The sequence below is a fragment of the Crotalus tigris genome, unplaced genomic scaffold, assembly GCF_016545835.1.
Source record: "Crotalus tigris isolate CLP2741 ecotype Arizona unplaced genomic scaffold, ASM1654583v1 scf7180000018165.1400786, whole genome shotgun sequence".
Taxonomy (NCBI): Eukaryota; Metazoa; Chordata; class Lepidosauria; order Squamata; family Viperidae; genus Crotalus; species Crotalus tigris.
In genome coordinates, this window is record NW_024096859.1 from 748,132 (window position 1) to 770,537 (window position 22,406).

The 22,406-nt window shown below is 44.3% G+C and overlaps 1 protein-coding gene across 6 annotated transcripts in view; it reads right to left on the bottom strand.

Moving 5' to 3' along the window:
• DPP6 (dipeptidyl peptidase like 6) overlaps positions 1-22,406 on the bottom strand; it is a 570,597-nt gene that overhangs the window by 362,570 nt on the left and 185,621 nt on the right. The window contains exon 1 of one of the 6 annotated variants that reach the window (XR_005557324.1): positions 1,989-3,278. The exons of 3 other annotated variants lie outside the window; for them this stretch is intronic. Coding sequence is in view for 2 of the 3 variants with exons in the window: in XM_039348634.1 (XP_039204568.1) it covers positions 1,989-2,234 (246 nt within the window). In the remaining variant the exon portion in view is untranslated. Of the gene's footprint in view, positions 1-1,988; positions 3,287-22,406 lie in introns of those variants that run through there. 2 more of the 6 variants (XM_039348634.1, XM_039348641.1) reach the window with 2 other exon arrangements.

Below are 22,406 nucleotides of genomic sequence, written 5' to 3' on the forward strand. Positions count from 1 at the left end.
TTCTATAGTATGCAGATGCGTGTTGATCTATGAGCAGAAAGGAAAGTTATTTCATGTAAATATGAGGATGATTATAGTACTAATAAATATTGTTCTGGAAAAAAGTGTAGCTTTAACTCTTAATTTAAGCCAATTTAAAATAATGATTAAATATTTCAAGTTCAAAATGTCCAGTTGCTAGGCAGGTTTTTGCTATATACAAAATAGGGTGCAGGTAAAATACAAACTGTTAGCTAAATGTTAAAAAAGATAGGAGGAAAAAAGTAAAGTTTGCTTTCTTATACTGCCACTTAGAGGGCAATGCCTGGAATACACTCGACTACAGCAAAAACATAATCTACCTAGGAAATAGTGAATTAACTTTAAGATTCTGTAGCAATTGGATTTAGATCTTTTTATTTCACTAAATATTATAATGGAACATAAAGCACAATTTACCTGTTTCTAAAAGAAGTGAAAGTGCTAAATGTAACATAATTGCTGGGCACTTTGCAAGATGTGTGTGTGTGTTTTTTTTAAAGATAAATGTTCTCTCAAAGAAGAAATAAAAAGGAACAAAAAGAAAAAAAAACCCTGCGTCTTTTACAAAACTTTCTCAGGAGTGATTTTTATTAAAAAAAAAAAGAATTGCTTCTCCTAATATTAATTTTATGTCAATTACTCTTGTCTTTTTTTAATGAGCAAAGATTCTATTATAAAGCAAATTTAAAGGAAGGGCTATTTAAAAATAAATATGCTTTGGAGATACTGTATACAATGAACTTTGAAAATCCCCCCTTTAACTTTTATTATATATGTGCAAGTAGATGTGAGCACACCTGTGCACACAAACACACACATATGTACACAGAATCACTACAATCACACAAACCCAATTATGAAATGTTACAGTAATGCAAGCTAAAGAATTGACACTGAATTGCTAGTAGCTGTTCTTATAGGCATCTTTGCCTGATCTAAAAAACTAGGCAGAGTTGGCCTTAGTATTTGGATATAGAAACTACTGTAATCTAGACACACAAATTATATCTCTACTCTTGTTTAGAAAACATCCCAAGAAAACATCCCAAACATCCCAACAAAGAGTTAAACAAAAATTAAAGGAAGCTTTGTTTCTATTTGCACAAACATTGGTGCACACAAACATACAAGAATACATGAACCACCTATCAAATAGGAACCCTCAAGGAGAAAGTATCTTTCCAGACTAGACTAGTTATATGTCAAGTTAAAATAACCTTCGTCCCATAACGAAGAGTTATGAATTCCAGATTATTCCAACTTCTCTTTCTCCCTACCACCCATCTGAGAGCCAGTAAGTGTCCTGGATGAGTCATACGTTACTAAGGAGATATGCAAATACAAACGCTTTGAAATTTCTCCAAGGAACTAGAAAGCTGGGGAAGAAAGTGGGGACTGGGGAAGAGGATGGGAGAAGAGAGAGGTGCAAGAACCCGAACCAACAAAAGCACATGTTGCTCAAATTTATGCTTCAACTCGTTCTTGGAGCTTAATATAGCTCTTGAAAATCTATACTTTTAATCACTTCGGACCTAGAATCGAAAGGAGAGGAGAGGCGAGGCAAGGAATTTGTTTGCCAACTATTCTATCTCTCTCCAACCCCATGCAAATTCTTTCCCGGGGGATCTGCTTCCTCCCTTTAACTTTTCGTTAAATCAGAGATTTCCGAGTACCGCTAGCCGCATCCATCTCTTAAATCCAAGGGAGACACCGAGTTTTGTCATGAGCTTCCACAGGACCCCTTATCAAAACCGGGGGGGGGGAGAGAATAAAAACGAAGAGAGAAAGTATCTGCAGAGTCTCCCCCTCTCTTTCTCCCCCTGGCCCAGGCGCCTCAGCCCGTCGCACGGCCACGGTTGCTCCGTCCGTCTGAGCAGAGGGGCGGAAAGCGCGGAACACCCGAGGCGAGGCGCCCGGCTTTCTCCCACCCGCGTCCTGCCCCCCGAGTCAGGCAGGGGTTGGCTTACATCCTCCTCCTCGCCGTCGCTCCTCCTCGCCTGGTACTGGAAGCGAGGTCTGGGGTTGTGCGGCTGCGACGGGCGCGAAGCTCTCGCCGCTCCACTGGCCGCGTGGGCCGACGCGGCGGCGGCAGCAGCGGCCGCTCCGTCTTCCTCGGAGCACTGGGGGCCTAGGAGATGGCTGGCTTCGGGAGTGACTGGGAAGGAGCGGGAGGTGTTGATCTTCCCGCCGAAGCGCTGATACAAGGAAGCCATTCGGTCGATCCAGGGCGGACTATGGAGTTCGCAGGGCGTCTGGAGCCACCTCTCTTCTGCCTGGTCGCCCGCTCCGGACGCGCCACCCGTCTGCCTCAGGGGAGCCGGCGAGAACGGCGCGCTCGCCGCCCGGGCATCGGAAGAGAGCGGAGGGCTAGGAGGACAACGTGTAGGAACCCCGCCGTCGGCGCGTCAAACTCGCCGCCCTCTTCCCTCGTCGGGAAGCTGGTCGATCGATGCGGTCGTGACCCCCGGTTAAAGGAGGGGCGCGGAGCAGGGAGGCGACTTGGCTCCCTCGCCCGGCGCCTTCGCGGGGCCACAGAGCAGCCGCTTTCCAGGTCGCATGCCAGGAGTGTGTGTGTGTGTGTTTGTGGTGGCCGTGGGGGGGGGGGGAAGAGAGAGAAGGAGGAGGGTGCGAGCGAGGGTGCGCGCGCGTGCCAGGGAAGGAGGGCGAATGTCTTCTGCGCGCGAGGCAGCTGCGAGAGCCGGGCCGCAGACTAGGTGGACGGGCGCTTTCAGCCCCGGCTCTGGGCAAGTGGGTTACCTCCCTCCACGGGGAAACTTGAAAAGCAGCGGCGGGGTGGGGGCAGCTCGCGTGCCCGCCTGCTTGCCGCTGCTCGGGAGAGGCGAGAGCGGCTGTGGCGTGCTGGCACGCGGTCTCTCCTGCGGGACTTCTACCTAGACCAGGGGCCGGAGACGCCTCCCGCCGGGGCCCCACCTGCTTGCGCACCAGCCCACCCGTCTCCTCCCGCCGCGGGGCTTGTTTAATCCCCGCCGGCGCTGCGCCCGCTTTCTTCATTCATTTTGCTGCATTAAAACGTGCTCCAGCGCCCCTCCGTGGAAACACGCGCGCATTACTTCGCGGGCGTCAACAAAGCGCCAGACAAGCCAAGACCCCCCGCGAGGCAGCCGGGCCAGGCGGGGCGGAATAGATCAAAGCCATTTCTCTCTTCCCCCCCCCCGGAAGGGCTGGCGTTTTCTGGAAACCCGCCTCCCTCGCCCTTCCCGGGTGACTCTTGCCAGTCCGGAAGGCTCAGCGGCAGCCAACGGTGATTAAGATGCTCAGGGTCAGCCAGAGGTTAGCTCTGAGCAGCGGCATCCCACCAAAGGGGACGGGGGTGGTGGTCGGGCCTTCGGGATGGGGAGACTGCGAGCAGATCTCTGGGTTCCCATAGCAACAGGTGTGTGTGTGTGTGTGTGTGAGAGAGAGAGAGAGAGAGAGAATGTAGAAACTTGAGAATTCAGACGAGGGCAGAGTTCTTGCAGGAATATGTTTTGGACATTACCTTTCTATCCTTCCTAGCTTTTCACAAAAGCTTTCTGAGCGGAGAGATTTCTTTTGTCCGACATTTCCTTTCCTGCATTATTGCCATTATTATTTCTTCATTAGCAATAAAAGAGAATACTTGTAGCACATGGCTGAACTCTGGGGTCCTTGGTGGTGGATTTTTTTTTTGCAGAGGTTTCATTACCCAACTAGGTCACTTCATCAGTGCTAGGTGTTGGGGTGGTCCTTTTGCTAGCATTAAAGGTATTATCTAGTTGGGTAATGAAACATCAGAGAGTACTAAGGACCCCACATATTTTTTTCAGTAACAATATCCTTCCTTCCCTCCCTCCCTCCCTAGGACCCCAGGGCTATGTGATCACTTTTTACAATCTTTCTGATAAGCAAAGTCAATGTGAAAGCCAGATTCACTTAACAACTGTGTTACTAACTTAACAACTGCATCGATTCACTTAACAAATGTGGCAAGGAAGATTGTTAACAACTGTCTTGCTTAGCAATGCAAATTTTGCGTTCAGTTGTGGTCATAAATTTGAGGACTACCTGTATTAATCTAGAAGTCTTTTATGTTCATTTTTTAAAATAAACAAGAGACATAATGGGGCAAATATTGTAACTAATTCCAGGAAACTGTAGAAAAGGATGATGAAAGGATAATTATCTGGACCCTTTTCAATCTGGTTTCAGGCCCGGCTACAGCACTGAGACTGCTTTGGTCGCACTGACCGATGACCTCTGGCGAGCCCGGGATAGGGGTCATTCCTCTATCTTGGTGCTTCTTGACCTCTCAGCGGCTTTCGATACCATCGACCATGGTATCCTTCTGCATTGTCTCGGAGAGGTGGGGGTGGGCGGCACCGTATTGCGGTGGTTCTCCTCCTACCTCTCTGACAGGTCGCAGTCGGTGTTGGCGGGCGGACAGAGATCGACCCCTAGGCGCCTCGATCATGGGGTGCCTCAGGGCTCGGTCCTGTCCCCCCTCCTTTTTAACATCTACATGAAACCGCTGGGTGAGATCATTCGACAACACGGGGTGAGGTATCATCAGTACGCGGATGATACCCAATTGTATATCTCTACCCCGTGTCCTTTCAGTGAAGCAGTCAACGTGATGTGCCGGTGCCTGGAAGATGTGAGGGTCTGGATGGGGGTGAACAGGCTTAGACTCAACCCTGACAAGACCGAGTGGCTCTGGGTCTTGCCTCCCAAAGGTCAACTGGATGGTCCATCATTAGTCCTGGGGGGGGGGTAAATTTACCTCCCTCAGTGCAGGCACGCAACTTGGGTGTCCTCCTGGACTCACAGCTAAATTTGGAACAACATCTATCGGCTGTGGCCAGGTGGACCTTTGCCCAGGTTCGCCTAGTGCACCAATTGCGGCCTTATTTGGACCGGGAGGCTTTACTCTCGGTCACTCATGCCCTTGTCACCTCAAGACTGGATTACTGTAACGCGCTCTACATAGGGCTACCCTTGAAGAGCGTTCGGAGGCTGCAGTTGGTTCAGAATGCAGCCGCGAGAGCGATTGTGGGTGCGCCAAGATACGCCCACGTGTCACCTATCCTCTGCGAGCTGCACTGGCTTCCTGTGGGTCTCCGGACGCAATTCAAGGTGATGGTTATCACCTTTAAAGCCCTTCATGGCATAGGGCCAGGTTACTTACAGGACCGCATACTGCTGCACAGTTCCCAGAGACCGGTAAGGTCCCACAGACTGGGCCTCCTTCAGGTCCCGTCGACCAGACAATGTCGGCTGGCGGGCCCTCGGGGAAGGGCCTTTTCTGTGGTGGCTCCAACCTGGTGGAATCAACTTCCCCCCTCGAGGTTCAAACTACTCCCACCCTGCTGGCCTTTAAGAAAGCCATTAAAACTCTCCTGTTCCGGCAGGCCTGGGGCTGATGTCCCCGGGGGGGGGGCGGGATATGATCGGACACGCTGTATGAATGTATTTATTTTATTGTTTTATTGTCACATTATTGTTTTAATTTTGTACGCCGCCCTGAGTCCCTTGGGATTGGGCGGCATATAAATTTTAGAAATAAATAAATAAATAAATAAATGCCAGAGCCTCATGAGAGAAAACAGATACAAGATTAGCAGGAGGAAGAGGTAGGAAATTGGGGAAGAAAATAAAAACAGAATGAAAGATGATGTGAGTTTTTCCTCCCCGCTAAAAATGAGCAGGAATGGAGGACTCTGAGAGAAAACATTCAAAATGAACATAAAATGATACTGGGAAAAATACCCTCAAGGCCACACGTGTTAATAAGAATACTTTCCTTTATCAGTATGTGAACAAAGAAGTGTGTTTTCTACAGTGCTGTGTTCTCAGTCATAGCTCAGGTCTTTAAGCAAAGATTGCAGGTACGTTAGTCCAAATTTACTGAAAATGTATTACAGGTAGTCCTCAGCTTTGGGCCACAACAGAGCCCAAAATCTTTGTTGTTCAGCGAGGCAATTTAAGTGCGTTTTGCTCCATTTTGCAACCTTTTTTTGCCCCAGTTATTAAGCGAATTGCAGGTATTGTTAAGTATGCCATGCCATTGTTAAGCAAATCTGACGTCCTCTCAATTGACTTTGCTAGTGGGAAGCTGGCTGGGAAGGTGATCACGTGACTCCAGAGCTTTGCAACTGCCGCAAATATATGCCAGTTGCCAAGCATCTGACTTTTGATCACGTGACCATGGAGATGTTGCAATGGTATTAAATGTGAAAATTGGTCACCAGTCGCTGTTTTCAGTGCTGTTGCAACTTTGAATAATAATAATAATAATAATAATAATAATAATAATAATAATAATAATAATAATAATAGGAAGGGACTTTGGAGGCCATCTAGTCCAACCCCCTGTTCAGGTAGAAAACCTTATATCAGTGATAGCTAATCTTTTAGAGCAATGGTTCTCAACCTGTGGGTCGGGACCCCATTTGGGGTTGAATGACCATTTCACGGGGGTCGCCAAACAACGCAGTCTGCCATTTCCCCCCCCCCCTTTTGCTTAGCTATACTACTCCCTTTTATTCTATTGGCTTTTGAAAGCCAATAGAATAGACTCTCTTGAATAGAGTCTAATTCTATTGGCTTTCAAAAGCCAATAGGAATTGTCCAGGCTGTCTCTGCCCTGCTGAGCCCGCCAAAAGTCCCATTCTGCAAACGGTGCTGCACCAGTTGAGTAGTCCTCGACTTACGACCGGTTGAGTAGTCCTCGACTTACAACCGGTTGGGGGTCGCGGCATTAAAAAGGTTGAGAACCACTGTTTTAAAGACTTGAGTGTCCAAACTGCAACCCAAACCCCACTTATTTATTGCCGGGTGCCAGGTGGGCGTGGCCCACTGAGTGGGCGTGGCTGTGATGGTCATGGCAGTCTGGTTGGGTGTGGCCAGGATGGGTGTGGTCATCTCAATATTGCTCGTGGGGATACCTGTGGGGGCCAGGCAGGGTTGTGGGAGATTCAGGTGGTCTCTGGCAGGTGGGCGGTAGGCAGGAGGCTCGTCCTGCGGGGTGAGGCAAGGCAAGGCGAGGCTGACCAGGGCAGGGGTGCCATTGTCACAGGGCAAGGTGAGGCAGGGGCCAGGGCGGCGGCTGCCTGACACCATCAACCCTCACACACAGAGGCCAGCAAGTGCATGGGGGCCGACAGTGTCCCTCAGCAGCCCCAGCCTGCTGGCCCCCTGACCGGCACACTCTGGGGCTCTGCAACCCGCCTCCAGCAGTTCAGAGAAGCCGTCTCTGACCTGGATGCACGGACGACAGCTGAGGAGGTGATGCAGTGGGTTATGCCCGGGAAAAGGATAGCATGCGAGGCCAGGAGGGAAGGGATGCTGGGATGCATCCGGCCACGTGGGACCTCGGTGAGTTAGAGGACAGCTGGTTGAAGAAGGATGGTTGCCATCTTTGGGGCATGGTGTGTGTGCCCACAGAGAGGGTTCTGAGTGCTGCCTCTGGCACTCATGCCATAAGTTCGCCACCACTGCCCTATACATTTCGGACAAATGGCTGTCCAGTCTCTTCTTAAAAATTTCCAGTGTTGAAGCATTCACCGCTTCTGGAGGCAGGTTGTTCCACTGGTTAATTGTTCTAACTAATAGTCATTAAACAAATGTAAATCAAGGATTACATATACTCCACAAAATATAGAAGTGGGGAGTTTGAAGATTTTGGAGGAAGCAACACACTTCTCAAGGGAAGCAATATCAAAGCACAGGTTATATGTACTCCAGGCTGGAGAGACACACAGATACACATGAATGTGTTTACACACACACATACACACCTCAAATACATCTGAAATAAAACCTCCTCTCTTTTCTTTTAATAGCAAATTTATGTAGGGAGGCCCAATAAACCAAGAACATGGGGACCTTTTATGAAGCTGGAATCAAGCATCAACAAGAGCAGGGAATAAGCTTTCAGAAATGCAAAGGCTGTGTTTTTAATACATACATACATACATACATACATAACCAAAGACCTACATACATACATACATACATACATACATATATGTAGAAACCGATAAGAGAGGAAGTCACAGCAGCCACAAATAACTCAGAGGAATTAAATGATTGCCTGGCCGGAATGCTGAATTGTAATGTTTGCACAGTATTAAGAGATCAATGTAAAGCAAACCTTAGGTTGAACTTGATCCCCAATGATATGGACAAGCTGCTTATAGATGCACTTCCTTACATGTGCTGGATCTGAAAGCCAAATCACAGTTCTTAAACAGAGAAAGGTATTCTGCTCCTGGCCGATTGCCCTTTCTGCAGAGGTCTTAGAAGGGAGATAAAAGACATCCCATTTTGTTCCAAGATTTTTCTCATCGCCAAAGGAGTTACAGAAACAGTGAAATACGTTTTATTATATGGTTTATGCTGGCACACGTTCAGCCTTGATAACCCCATAAATTTCTCAATCACTCTGAGCAGTTTTATTCACAGTATTACTTTCAGATGAATAGGACTTTATTACTCTAAGTGCAGTTCAGTGTTGCAATGCCATATGCAAAATGTGCATCGAATTGCTAATCTCGTGTGTGACTTACACTACAATAAGGGAAAGAATAAAATAATTGGTACTATAACCTGGAAAAGTCTGTATCTGATTGTCAAAACAAGTTGGACAAATAATCATTGGATCATCAAAAAGCTGGATTTATAACATCATGCTAATATAATTTGTTGGTTTGGATGAAGCATGAAAACCCAGTTACTACAGGTAGCACTTAACTTATGATCAAAGTTGAGTTATCCATTTCTGTTGACATTTGTTAAGTGAGTTGCATCCCAATTTATGACCTCTTTCCCCCACAGTTGTTAAATGAATTACTGCAACTATTAAGTGAACATATGTTATTAAATGAATCTGGCTTTCCACGTTGACTTTGCTTGTTGGAAACCAGTTGGGAGAGTTACAAATGGTGATCATGTGACCCCAGGAAATTGCAGTTGCCAAGTGCCTGAATTTTGATCACGTGACCACGGGGATCCTGCAACAGTTGTTAAGCGTGAAAACCAAACCTAAATCACATATTGCATTGCCCTTTGTCACTTTGAACGGTCATTAAATGAATGGTTGTTAAGCAAAGGACTACTTGTAGTGACTTATTCAATAGAATATTGTTGAAGACATCTCATGACATATAAAGATTAATTCTCAACTGATATCTAGTACTATTGTGAAGCAAATGTTCCCAAAACACCAAATTGTGTATTGTGGTTTGTATATATTAACTAGGATCATTCTTCAAACCCATCTTGTAACCACGGGGACTAACATTTATCTCTTTTAAAAACAATCCTGCAAAACAAGGAAGCAAACCAACTGAAAATAGGAAAGGACAAGAGACAGAAAATAATTTTAGTCCAATTAAGTATTTTGTCCAAGGAAGCCAATTTATCAACCCAGCATAAATTACATCTTTCATAAACGATATAGTGAAAGGCAATAGCCATTACAAAATAAACGAATATTTCAGCAAGATAACACTGAAACATAACCTTCTTAATACAATCAAGAAAGCTTTGTAGGGAAGAAATGTAAATGTTCTTGGAATAGCCGCAGTCCCCATCCTGAATTTTGGTTTAAAAATGAAAAGTAATGCTAAAAATATATTGAATTTTATTAACTTTTAAAAAATTAAAAATGGGAAAATCTCAAACATGTAGTGCATTCAAGGAAATCAAGAATATTAATATTAATATTTATGAACTAAAAAAGTCAGGAGGAAATCGAAAAGAAGACTAAGCCGGGAAAAGAAATGTTGGCGTTATTTCTGACAAAGCAGATGTCATATAGTTCTGAGTGAAGACTATCCAAACATTTGACCCTATCAAGCAGGAAAAACCAAGTCCATATGTGAAGGTTCAATTAAGCTGTTTATTACTAAGGCCTATGCATAAAAATCTCAATTAACAGTCAGCATTTGTTTAGAATTAGATAAGGCTCAATGGCCCTCAGGGAGGGTTGGATATAGTTCACTTATGGCCATTAGTGATTCTAGGCTAATTCCTCTTTTCACTCCATCTCCCCCTGTTCTGCTACTTCTCCCACAGCCTCTGCCATATATACGGTTTTCTTATCTTGACCTAGTAAGCAACTCCAAATAAATAATAAATACAGATAGTCCTTGACTTACAACAAAATTGGGATCAGTATTTATGTTCTTAAGGCAGCTGTTAAATGAGATGTTTGATTTTATGATCTTTTTTGCCATGGTTATTTAGTGAATCACATAGTTATTAAGTGAATCACATGGTCGTTAAGCAAATTCAACTTCCATCCTGGGAAGGCTGCAAATGGCAATCACATGACCTCAGGATGCTTCAACTGTCATGAATATATGCCGGATGCTAAGCACCCAAATTTTGATCACATGGCGCTGCTGTGACAACTGTAAATTCAAGAATTGGGCGTAAATCATTTTTTTCAGTGCTGTTGTAACTTCAAACTGTCACTAAATGAGTGGTTGTAAAGGACCATATGTTTGCATCCACATTTGCCAAAAAATGTTGTTTGACTTTGTATCCTGTAGATGTTTTAGTGCCTATTTGCTTGGGAATTTATTGGAGCATCCAATCTAACCAGGAGAACTTAATTTCCCCCCCTCACTTTTATGGATTTACAAATTAGCCTGATTGTTCGTCTTTTAACTGGAACCCAGGGAACTAAAAAGAGTCAAAAATATGCTGCAGTCATCCTTATTTTTTCCCCCCCAGTTCCTGAGATCTTACATATTGTATTTTCTATTTTACGTCTCACTCAATGTCCACCAGTGTACTGAAAATGGATAGCTCATCTGGAAATGGACGGATGTTAATCATTTAATTAGGTATTGGTATCTGCCACCATAATTCAGGCCAATGATCCATTTACCTCCCATTTCTTTTCTCAGACCCTGCCAAGAACTGAATGTTTCAGAAGAACAAGGAGCCAAATGCAATTCAAAAATTGTAACTCACAGCTGTTGCTAACCATCAGCTGCCAATCTACAGAACTTTAGACAAAGCTCTGGAAATGTGGGAAGAATATCAGAAGGGAGAACCCTTCATGGGGCAAGCTAGAGAGGCCCCTCTTGCCTCTTACAACACACCTGACAGCAGGCATGGTTCTTTTGTGTCATACAGAAACCAGTATTTCTGTTCATAACAGAATAAGAGAGTTGGAAGGGACCTTGGAGGTCTTCTAGTCCAACCCCCACTCAGGCAGGAAAGCCTATACACCATCTCAGAGAAATGGTTGTCCAATCTCTTCTTAAAAGTCTCCAGTGTTGGAGCATTCACAGCTTCTGGTGGCTGGTTGTTCCACTGATTAATTGTTCTAACTGTCAGGAAGTTTCTCCTTAGTTCCAGGTTGTTTCTCTCCTTGATTAGTTTCCATCCATTGCTTCTTGTCCTGCCTTCAGGCACTTTGGAGAATAGCTTGACTCCCTCTTCTTTGTGGCAGCCCCTGAGATATTGGAAGGCTGCTATCCTGTCCCTCCTCATCCTTCTCTTCATTAAACTAGACATACCCAATTCCAGCAGCCGTTCCTTATATGCTTTAGCCTCCAGTTCCCTAATCACCTTTGTTGCTCTTCTCTGCACTCTTTCTAGTCTCTCAACATGTTTTTTATTTCATGATGATCAAAATCATGGATGCCGTCATTTTCTCCAATAGGACAGTCATATTTTTATGAGTTTTTTTTTATGAGCGGATGTATTAACATTATAATCTACAATTGCATTGTCTATTTCTGTACAGTATAATGAGAAATACTTAAGATAATATGTGGAATAGTAAAGTGAGAAGGAAATGGCAAACCACTCCAGTATCTTTGCCATGAAAACCCCATGGACAGTACTAAAAGGCAAAAAGATATGACGCTGGAAGATGAGCCCCTCAGGTCGGAACGTGTCCAATATGCTACTGGGGAAGAGCAGAGGGCTAGTACTAGTAGCACCAGAAAGAATGAAGCGACTGGGCCAAAGCCGAAAGGACGCTCAGCTGTGGATATATCTGGTGGTGAAAGGAAAGTCCGATGCTGTAAAGATACAGTGAGAACTGGACACGGAACCACTGATTGGTTCAAAATTGGGAAAGGAATCCGACAAGGCTGTATATTGTCACCCTGCCTATTTAACTTATACGCAGAGCACATCATGAGAAAGGCAGGGCTAGATGAATCAAAAGTTGGAATTAAGATTGCCAGGAGAAATATCAACAACCTAAGATATGCAGATGATACCAATCTAATGGCAGAAAGTGAAGAGGAACTAAAGAGGCTCTTGATGCGGGTGAAGAAGGAAAGTGAAAAAGTTGGCTTGAAACTCAATATTAAGAAAACCAAAATCATGGCATCCGGCCCTCTCAATTCCTGGCAAATAGATGGGGAAGAAATGGAGGTTGTGACAGATTTTATTTTCCTGGGCTTCAAGATCAACAAAAGTGCATATAGTAAAGGCCATGGTTTACCCAGTTGCAATGTATGGATGTGAAAGTTGGATTATAAGAAAGGCTGAGTGACAAAGAATTGAGGCCTTTGAACTGTGGTGCTGGAGAAGACTCCTGCGAGTCCCTTGGACTGCAAGGCATTCAAACCGGTCAGTCCTAGAAGAGATCAACCCCGACTGCTCTTTAGAAGGCCAGATCCTGAAGTTGAAACTCAAATACTTTGGCCACCTAATGAGAAGGAAGGACTCACTGGAGAAGGGCCTAATGCTGGGAAAGATTGAGGGCAATAGAAGAAGGGGACGACAGAGAATGAGATGGCTGGATGGAGTCACTGAAGCAGTAGGTGTGAACTTAAATGGACTCCAGAATATGGTAGAGGACAAGAAGACCTGGAGGAATGTTGTCCATGGGTCGGACACGACTTCGCAATTAACAACAACAACAACTGCATCCAATTAGAAAGAGGATTAGCTTCTGGTACCCTCTAATTCTGTAAATTATTATTTGCTACCATTTTTTCCTTTATTTTCTTTATGCAGTTTTTCTCTGGGCAGTTTACAATCAGGAAGGAAATTAAATACAAAATAAGATTACTTGGAAGGATAGCTGGAAGGATAGCTTGTTTGTCTCTTGTGCAGGAAACAACAAAGCCTTACAAGATGTTAAAAACAACCCAATATATTTATCGTATTTGAAAGGAAACTCTTAGTATTTCCAAATTAAAAACAGATACTGTTTAAAGCTTTGACATGTTTTGAAACCATCACCAAAAGAAATCTGGATTAGCTAAGTATTTATTATTGTAATTTACCCTAGGTAAGTTGCTTCCTTTTTGACTCAAATTTACATATTTATTTTTATTCAGAGGTTTTTCTATTTTTAAGTCAATCTCTTTGCTGATATAGATTTTAATTGCTGGATTACATTTCTTTTTTTTTACCAGTGTGGTTTTAATCAATTTGTTTTCATACTTTAATTATCATTTAGGATTTAATGTGTAATTATTATAAATAAGACATCTTAAAAGCATTTCTTTTTGGGATATTTATAACCTAACCCATTTCTTTGTTTTTTAGAGCAGTGCTTTCAAATTAGGCAACTTTTAGATGTGTGGATTTCAAGAATCCTGCAGTCTAATAAAGGGTGGTGAATTCTGGGAATTGAAGTCTATAATATCCTAAATTTGGCAAAGTTGAGAAACATTGTTTTAGAGCAGGGGTCCCCAACCCCCAGCCCATGGACCAGTACCGGGCCACGGCATGCCAGCAACCAGGCCACACAAACAAGCAAAGCCCCATCTGAGAGATGCAGGCAGCACATAAAAACACGCACCCTCCGATCCATGGAAAAAGCTCTCTCCGTAGAACTAGTCCCTGGTGCCCAAAAGGTTGGGGACCTCAGTTTTAGAGAGCCCATACATTAATATTTAAAGATATTTTATATAGAATTTATGATGAAGAAAGGGTCTGCTCTTAATCGCTGATTAAGCTTATTCTACCCAAACAGAAGGGTAGAATGTTAAACCATATCAACTCAGGCTTCAAATGGTTCCACAGATACTCCTCAATTTACGACATTTGTTTCATGACTATTTGAAGTTATAAGAGCACTGAAAACACGGTTATACAACCTGACTTACAACTAATCCTCACACTTACGACCATTGCAGTGTCCCCATGATCAAATGTGTCATCAAATCTGGGCCCTTCGCAACCAGCCTCTATTTTAACAAGGGTTGTAGCATCCTGAGGTAACATGATCACCCTTGGCAACTTTCCCACCCAGCTTCAAACAAGCACAATCAATGGGGAAGATGGAGTCTTTTAACAATCAAATGATTCACTTAGTCACTTGGATGTGACTCATTTGCAACTTCCTCACTTAATGATGGAAGTTCGGGTTTCAGTTATAGTCTTAAGTCAAGAACTAGCTGTACACCAAAATTTGGATCTATTTGAATTCTCTCCGTTTTCTGTTGGACTTTGGAAATGTTTGGTTATGGCCATTAACTGTCTGTTCTGGATGCTTGAGAGGGAAGCAAATATATTTAAAAAGTGAATAACTCCTAATCGTTGAAGAAAAGTAATCTTAAATCTGAGGTCATCTTCTAGATATGTTAAATTTTTAATCAGGACTTAAGGGGTTTTTAAGAGAGCTTTTTCAACTAGGGATAGTTTTTTTTTTTTTTTTAAACTTGAACAGCAAATCCGCATTCTGTTTCAGAATTTTATTTTGAAGATCTTCCCATTTCCCAGAGTGGTTTACTTAATAATTATGAGAGCCAGTAAGTCAGATGCTTGAAGGCTTTAACGTCACAGGCTTTCTGGATGAACAAAGGCTGAAATTATTCCAATCCAAGCCATAAATTTGGGAAATCATAAAACCATTTAGGGTGAAAAATTTACTTTATCATAAGAACTCAGCATCAGTCCTGCCAGAGCTAAGGATAGAAGGAAAAGGACTTGTAGGCACCGTTGACTTCATAATGAAGCTTCATGAGTTCCTCGTCAGTGGTATTATACCAGTGGTTCTCAACCTTTTTAATGCCGCGACCCCCAACCTGTCGTAAGTCGAGGACTACTCAACCGGTCGTAAGTCGAGGACTACTCAACTGGTGCGGTGCCGTTTGCCTAATGGGACTTTTGGTGGGCTCAGCAGGGCAGAGACAGCCTGGACAATTCCTATTAGCTTTTGAAAGCCAATAGAATTAGACTCTATTCAAGAGACTCTATTCTATTGGCTTTCAAATGCCAATAGAATAAAAGGGAGTAGCACAGCTAAGGAAAAGGAGGGAAAAAATGGCGGACTGCATTGTTTGGCGACCCCCGTGAAATAGTCGTTCGACCCCAAATGGGGTCCCGACCCACAGGTTGAGAACCACTGTATTATACGGTGAGAAATAATTTTGAAGAAGGCCACACGTTTCAAAACTAATGTCAAAAGAGGGATAAAAAAAAGTCTGATTTGTCCTGCATAGTGGTTGCTTTCTTAGTCCAGTGTTTCTCAGCCTTAACTACTTTAGGATGTGTGATTTCAGATCTGAGCATTGAAATCCACACATCTTAAAATTGCTGAGATTGAGGAACACTGGATTATTCAATAAGTGGCCTATTTGGTGAAGCAGGCAGAGTGGAATGGCATTATAGCAGGGCATGAGGGCTTTAACCTTCTGCCTCCCCCCTTTGCTTTCTCACCTGGACTTTGCTTGACATGGCTGCAATTTGGCATAAGGGGGAAAACTTACAGCAGACTCTTCCAACATGACAATTAGAGCAATGAATGCTTTCATTTAAATTGCCACCTGGCAAATTGCTGTTGTCATTCTGATGTGATTACACTTATAACTCAGGTGTGTTGTTTTCCCGAAATATAACTACCAACCATCAATGTGGTATTATTTACAGATAATCCTTGACTTTTGACCTTAACTGAGCCCAACATTTCTGTTATTAAGAGAGACGATTTACAACTTTTCTTGCCACAATTGTTAAAGGAATCACAGCAGTTGTAAAGTTTGTAACACGGTTGTTAAGTGAAAAGAGCGTTGTCTTACCTGAACGCTTTTTCTGGCTTCCGTGTTGTCTTCGCTTGTCAGAAGGTTGCAAAAAGGTGAACACGCGATCCCGGGACACCGCAACGGTCATAAACATGAGCCAGTTGCCAAGTGCCTGAATTTTGATCATGTAACCATAAGGATGCTTCAGTGGTCGGAAGTGTGAAAAACGATCACTTTTTCAATGCTGTTGTAACTTCGAACAGTCACTGAACATTTATAATCCTCTCTGCATATTCATGATCATTTTTAGATAATCATAATCGGGAGTCACATGATCACCGATTTGTGACCTTCCCAGTGGATTCCAACAAACAAACTCAGTGCAGGAAGCCCATATATTTTTTCAGTAACGATAATCTCTCTCCCTCCCTCCCTTCTTCCTAGGACCCCATATATTTTTTCAGTTACAATAATCTCCTGTATTGGTAATGTCGCCCCGCGTAGGTAAATCTGAGGAATTTCCGGTAGCTGGGGTGGATGGGGATGTGTAGGTACGCCTCTGTGAGATCTATTGAGGATAGTAGATCGTCTTCCCTGACGCTGGCTAGTATGGACTTTAGGGAGTGCATCTTGAACCTCCTGTACTTTATGAAATAGTTCAGGCCCTTCAGGTCCAAGATTGCTCTCCACCCTCCTGACGTCTTTGGGATAACGAAGAGGATAGAATAAAATCCTCTTCCTTCCTCTTCCTTTGGTACCTTCTCTATGGCTTGAATTGACAGGAGGTGAGCTATGGCCGAAGTTATCAGCCTTGTCTTGTGTGCTCTTCTGGAGATGGGACATCTGATGAACCGGTTTGGAGGGGGAGAACAGAAGTCTAAGGTCAGGCCATGCCTGATCGTTTCCAGGACCCAGGCGTCGGTAGTGGTCTGTTCCCAGACCTCGGTGAAATTTCCTAACCGACCCCCGATGGGTGTATCCTGTTTGGCGTCACTTGGTACGCTTAAAGGATCTGCCTCCCGCTCCTCTATATGGGCGTCTGGACTGGAACTGGCCCCTGGCTCCCGGGCTTTGGCGATCCTGGGTTCGATCCTGTCTCGGGTAGAAGGATCGTGAGCCTCTGGGCCAGTCCCAGGATTGCCCTGATCGAAAGGGCTGCCTCCATTCCCAGGGGCTTCCTGGGCGGGAGCCCTGCCTCCGGAAGTCCTGACTGCCTCTCCTGTCTAACTTCTTTGATGGATGTACTAGGATTTTTTTCTTGTCTCTGCCTTCGCTGACATGTGGATCCAGAATGGAACCAAATAGGGCCTCTCCACTGTATTTGGACGTCGAGAGACGCCATTTGGACCTCAGGTCTGTCTTCCAGTTTTTGAGCCACAGTAGCCTACGCGAGGCCACTGTGGCCGCAATGGATCTTGCCGCATACTTTGTTGCGTACAGTGAAGCGTCAGACATGAACTGAGAGGCCGCGAGGAGTTTGGCCAATGTCTGGTGTACTCTGACCTGGTCTGGAGGCACCGTGCCCTGCAGTTCCCTCAGCCACATGATGCAGGCCCTCGCGAAGAATGATGATGAGGTGGCTGCTCTGGCCGCCCAGGCTGCAGCCATGTGGGAACGCCGGAAGGAGTGTTCAAATTTCTTCTCCTCAGGTTTCAAGACCTCCGCCATGTCTCCTGGAATCGCGGAGGTAGAGAATAATGAGATCAAGGGGTTATCTACAGTGGGAACCTCTAACATGTTAGAGAAGGAGGGAGATAGGTTGAAAAGCTTCCTCTCCGCGCTGTTAGGTGCCGGTGGGCTTGCAAGTGAGGACCATTGTTCCTCCAGCGTGGTCATGAAGACCTCCGCACATGGAATGTACTTGTCCTGTGGGACCTTTTTGGCAAATAGAGGGTTGGCCTCCTTGCTTGTCGATGGCCTCTCATCCTGTACTGATGTTAGGCTGACTGTGGAAACTGCCTTTATCAGGAGTGATTTTAGGAGCGCTGGGTTAAAGAGGCCAGAGCTCGTCTCCTGCTCAGGTGCGGTTTCCTCGTCCTCCGATAGGGGCATGTCTGACATGTCAAGATCTACTGAGTCACCCTCTCCTAGTTGAGAGGAAGATTCAGAGATGTTGGTAGGGGGTGGCCTAGCTCGTCCCTTACGGGGTGTGTGAAAGGCCACTTGCCCTTTGGAAGCCATGAATTGGGAGAATGCATCCTGCATGAATGCCTGAAATTGTGCCGACCATATGTTCCCCTGCGCTTTGTCGCTGGGGTGAGGCGCTGGAGTGTGGTCGGGTGAGGGAGAAGAAGCTGGTGAGGAGGGATTGGAGGAATCTAACTGTTCAGTTTCCCCAGGAGGAGACCAAATCTTGAGCACTTCCTCGGCAGTAGGTTCTGTGCTGGGTGCCGCCACTGGGACAGGGGAAACCAAATTTGTCCCATTGGCATTGGTTCTCTGTGCCCTGCTAATTTGTCTTTCTAAAGCCAAATGTCTCCTCAAAGCCTCTCGCTCAGCCGTTTTAGACTGTCCCTTCTGAGTAAGGTGCTTTGTTTTAGCTTTCTTCTTCCCCCCCACCTCTGATTCAGAGGATCTGCGTTTTCGCTGCTGCTGTGGGGGGGACAATTGAGGGACCTGTGTGACTGAATACGAGACATTGTCTGCCATTGTGCCAGACACCCCGAGTAGGAAATGCCTGGGATGGGGGAATGAGGTACGCAGATCAGAGGCAGATGCTTGGGACTGTGCCCTCCTCTGCCTATACAAACAATGGCCGGACAGACAGGATTCTTTGGACAGAAGATCCTGCCAGGCAGTGACTAAAGGCCACTATAGGAACAGTTAGGGAAGAATATTCCTCCTCACCTCCTCACCTAGTCCAGACAAGGTGCAGTTTATATCTCTCTCTCTCTCCCCCAGTCTGTGGCTGTGGCAACAGACCACGATAGGAAAACGGTTCTTTTTGCTTTCCCTCTTCCTTCCTCTGTCTCAATTTCCTTGGGTAACCTCAGATCCTTGCAAGGGAAGAAACCCTTTGTTTGCCGGAAAAATGGAGTCCGGGTGATGGCCCCGCCCCCAAGGGGAAACGGCGGGAAGATCAATTTCCAAAATGGCGAATGGGGAAGAAGCCACACCTCCCAATGGAAGCCCGGGAATCCACGAGGTTCAAAAACAATGGCGGATCCTGATTTTTACAATCAGGAAGACTCCTCTAGTCATGAGGGGGCTGCGCCTTTCCTCTGGATAGAAGGAAATTCATCCATTTGGACTCTACATCATCCTCTGAGAAAAGGCGTTCAGGTAAGACAACGCCCCTTTTCGGTTACAATAATCTCCTTCCTTCCTTCCTTCCTTCCTTCCCTCCCCCCTCCCTTGTAATTTAATGCCTTGGTCCTTCCTTCCTTCCTTCCTTCCTTCCTTCCTTCCTTCCTTCCTTCCTTCCTTCCTTCCTTCCTTCCTTCCTCCCTCCCTCCCTCCCTCCCTCCCTCCCCTCCCTTCCTTGTAATTTAATGCCTTGGTTGCATTGAAGTGACAGGACGAAGATTCATATGTATTTAAATCTAACCGACTGCAAATGAAAGGCAAGATATCCTTTTGTGCCAGCCTTGCCAGAATGGCAGGAAGGAAAATAAAGCTTGGTGGAGTTCCCTCATGAATTTTCATGATTATTTTACACAATGACTAATTGCAAGGATTGGAAGCTGAGGATAAAGAATTTGGTGTCCTTTTACTGGCCAATTTATACCTCTATTTAATGCTGAACTTGGCAGTAAGATATCAACTTGTTTATTGCATAAAATTAATATCAGAAGGAACAGATTGTATTCGGCTAGCTAAAAACAGGATGGATCTAAAAATGATTTCCATTTCCAGAACATTCATTTTCTGAGGAAGAAACATGTCAGCTAAATTTGGGAGACACAATTATATCTTGATATATAAAAGAGCAGGATCGATAATTCACATATACACAAAAGTTGGATGATGCCTCCCAAATAACCTCACAATTTGTTCCTGACCTTTACTGTACAGTCTTATATGCATTTTCAGCAATCGGGAAAATAATTTGAATTATTTAAGACCCAAGTGTATGTCGACTTAAAGAAACAGCTGGCAGATCTCCTGCTTAATTTTGCAGTAAGCGTATAAAACCTTATCTGGATTAGTATACATTCACAAAGTTCACAAGCAGGACCACAGTCAGAGGCTTGTGACATAAACATCTCCTATGTGAAAATCCAAATTCAAATTGGGTTCCTTTCACAATATTTGAGCGAAAGAGAAACTTTCTTCTAGTGGCACATAGAATCCTCTAGTATTTCTTAACCTCAGCAACTTTTAAGATATGAGGACTTCAACTCCCAGAATTCCCAGCCAGCTATGGCTTTCAAAAGTAGGATGTAATCTCTTGTTTGTCAATATTAGAAGTGGAGGCTGCTAAGAGTTTTGCAAGGATTTTTTTCAAGCAAAACCAAACTGGAAAAAGAAATAATGTACTATAGACAGAGATATAGGATGAGTGTCCCTGAATTGCTTCTTCCTGGTAATTTTCTAATTTGAATATAGGTCTGGGAGAGCCTGACTTGACATATGGCTATCAACCTATTCTTTAAAATAGAAGAATAGATAACAGAATAAAAAAATAACAGAATAACATAGTTGGAAGGGACCTTGGAGGTCTTCTAGTCCAACCCCCTGCTCAGGCATACCATTACAGACAAATGGCTGTCCAATCTCTTCTTTAAAACTTCCAGTGTTGGAGATGACTAGATGTAGCTAGAATAGATGTAGCTTGGCTATGAGTTCCTTGCCCACCTAAACATCTAAAACAGGTATGTCCAACCTGTGGCCAACAAGCCACATTTGGCCCTAGACAGCTAATAAGACAGTCCCACAAGATGTCAGAATTCTAATATTATTATGTGATTTATATACATTAACTATATTAAATATTTTATATGCAGCCCAAGATATTTCCTCTCCAATCAATACAGCTCAGGCAAGCCAAAAGGTTGGACACCCAAGATCTAGAACAGGGGTAGATAACCTTGACTTTTTTATGACTTGTGGACTTCAAGTCCCAGAATTCCTGAGCCAGCATGGCTCAGCTAGGAAACCTCTTCCTTTCCTCTCAGCATGGCTGGCTCAGGAATTCTGGGAGTTGAAGTCCACGAGTCATAAAAGAGCCAAGGTTGCCTACCCCTGATCTAGAACATCTAAATTGGCTAAATCACACATACAAAAAAAAAATGCCTTAATCCCACCTTACTTTTTCAATGCAAGCATCGCCAGCTATGGTATCAGTCAGAGCAGCCAGATAAAAATTCCTTAATTGTACAACACATGGATAGATACAGCCATAGTTTCAGTTGTGAAACTGTGAACATTCTAGACCAAGTTAAATCCAAGTAGAAGCCTGGTACTTGAACAAATCAGACATCAACAGACAAACAAAATCAACAGACAATCAAAATAGAAAAATCAAAAAGCTTCAAGATCACAACATCTTCTTGCCCACAAACAATACCCAGATAAACGACATTAATATCAAGATTAATACTAAACCAACAATCAAGCAGGAAACAATACCCCAATCAAGGAACTGCTTAGACAAACAATAAACAACACCTCAATCACGAAACAACAAGGAATACTCCCACCAACACTGATAGGGCAAGCCACTTGTATATAAAAATAGAACGAACCCCATTCCTTTCTAACTTGGTAATGAAATAACTGCTAGGAAACAACCAAGCTCAAAGAGAAACTTTAACTCTGAAGTTACAAATAGTCTGATGGTACAAGGAACAATGAATGCTTTACAAATTATGCTTCGATATACAGGTGCTGTGGTAAGGCCACACTTGGAATACTGCATCCAGTTTTGGTCACCACGATGTAAAAAAGATGCTGAGACTCTAGAACAGTGGTTCTCAACCTTTTTAATGCCGCGACCGCCAACCGGTCGTAAGTCGAGGACTACTCAACTGGTGCAGCACCATTTGCAGAATGGGACTTTTGGCGGGCTCAGCAGGGCAGAGACAGCCTGGACAATTCCTATTGGCTTTTGAAAGCCAATAGAATTAGACTCTATTCAAGAGAGTCTATTCTATTGGCTTTCAAAAGCCAATAGAATAAAAGGGAGTAGCACAGCTAAGGAAAAGGGAAAAAAAATGGCAGACTGCGTTGTTTGGCGACCCCCGTGAAATGGTCGTTTGACCCCAAATGGGGTCCCGACCCACAGGTTGAGAACCACTGCTCTAGAAAGAGTACAGAGAAGAGCAACAAAGATGATTAGAGGACTGGAGGTTAAAGCATACAAGGAACGGCTGCTAGAATTGGGTATGTCTAGTTTAACACAGAGAAGGATGAGGGGGGACATGATAGCAGTGTTCCAGTATCTCAGGGGCTGCCCCAAAGAAGAGGGAGTCAAGCTATTCTCCAAAGTGCCTGAAGGCAGGACAAGAAGCAATG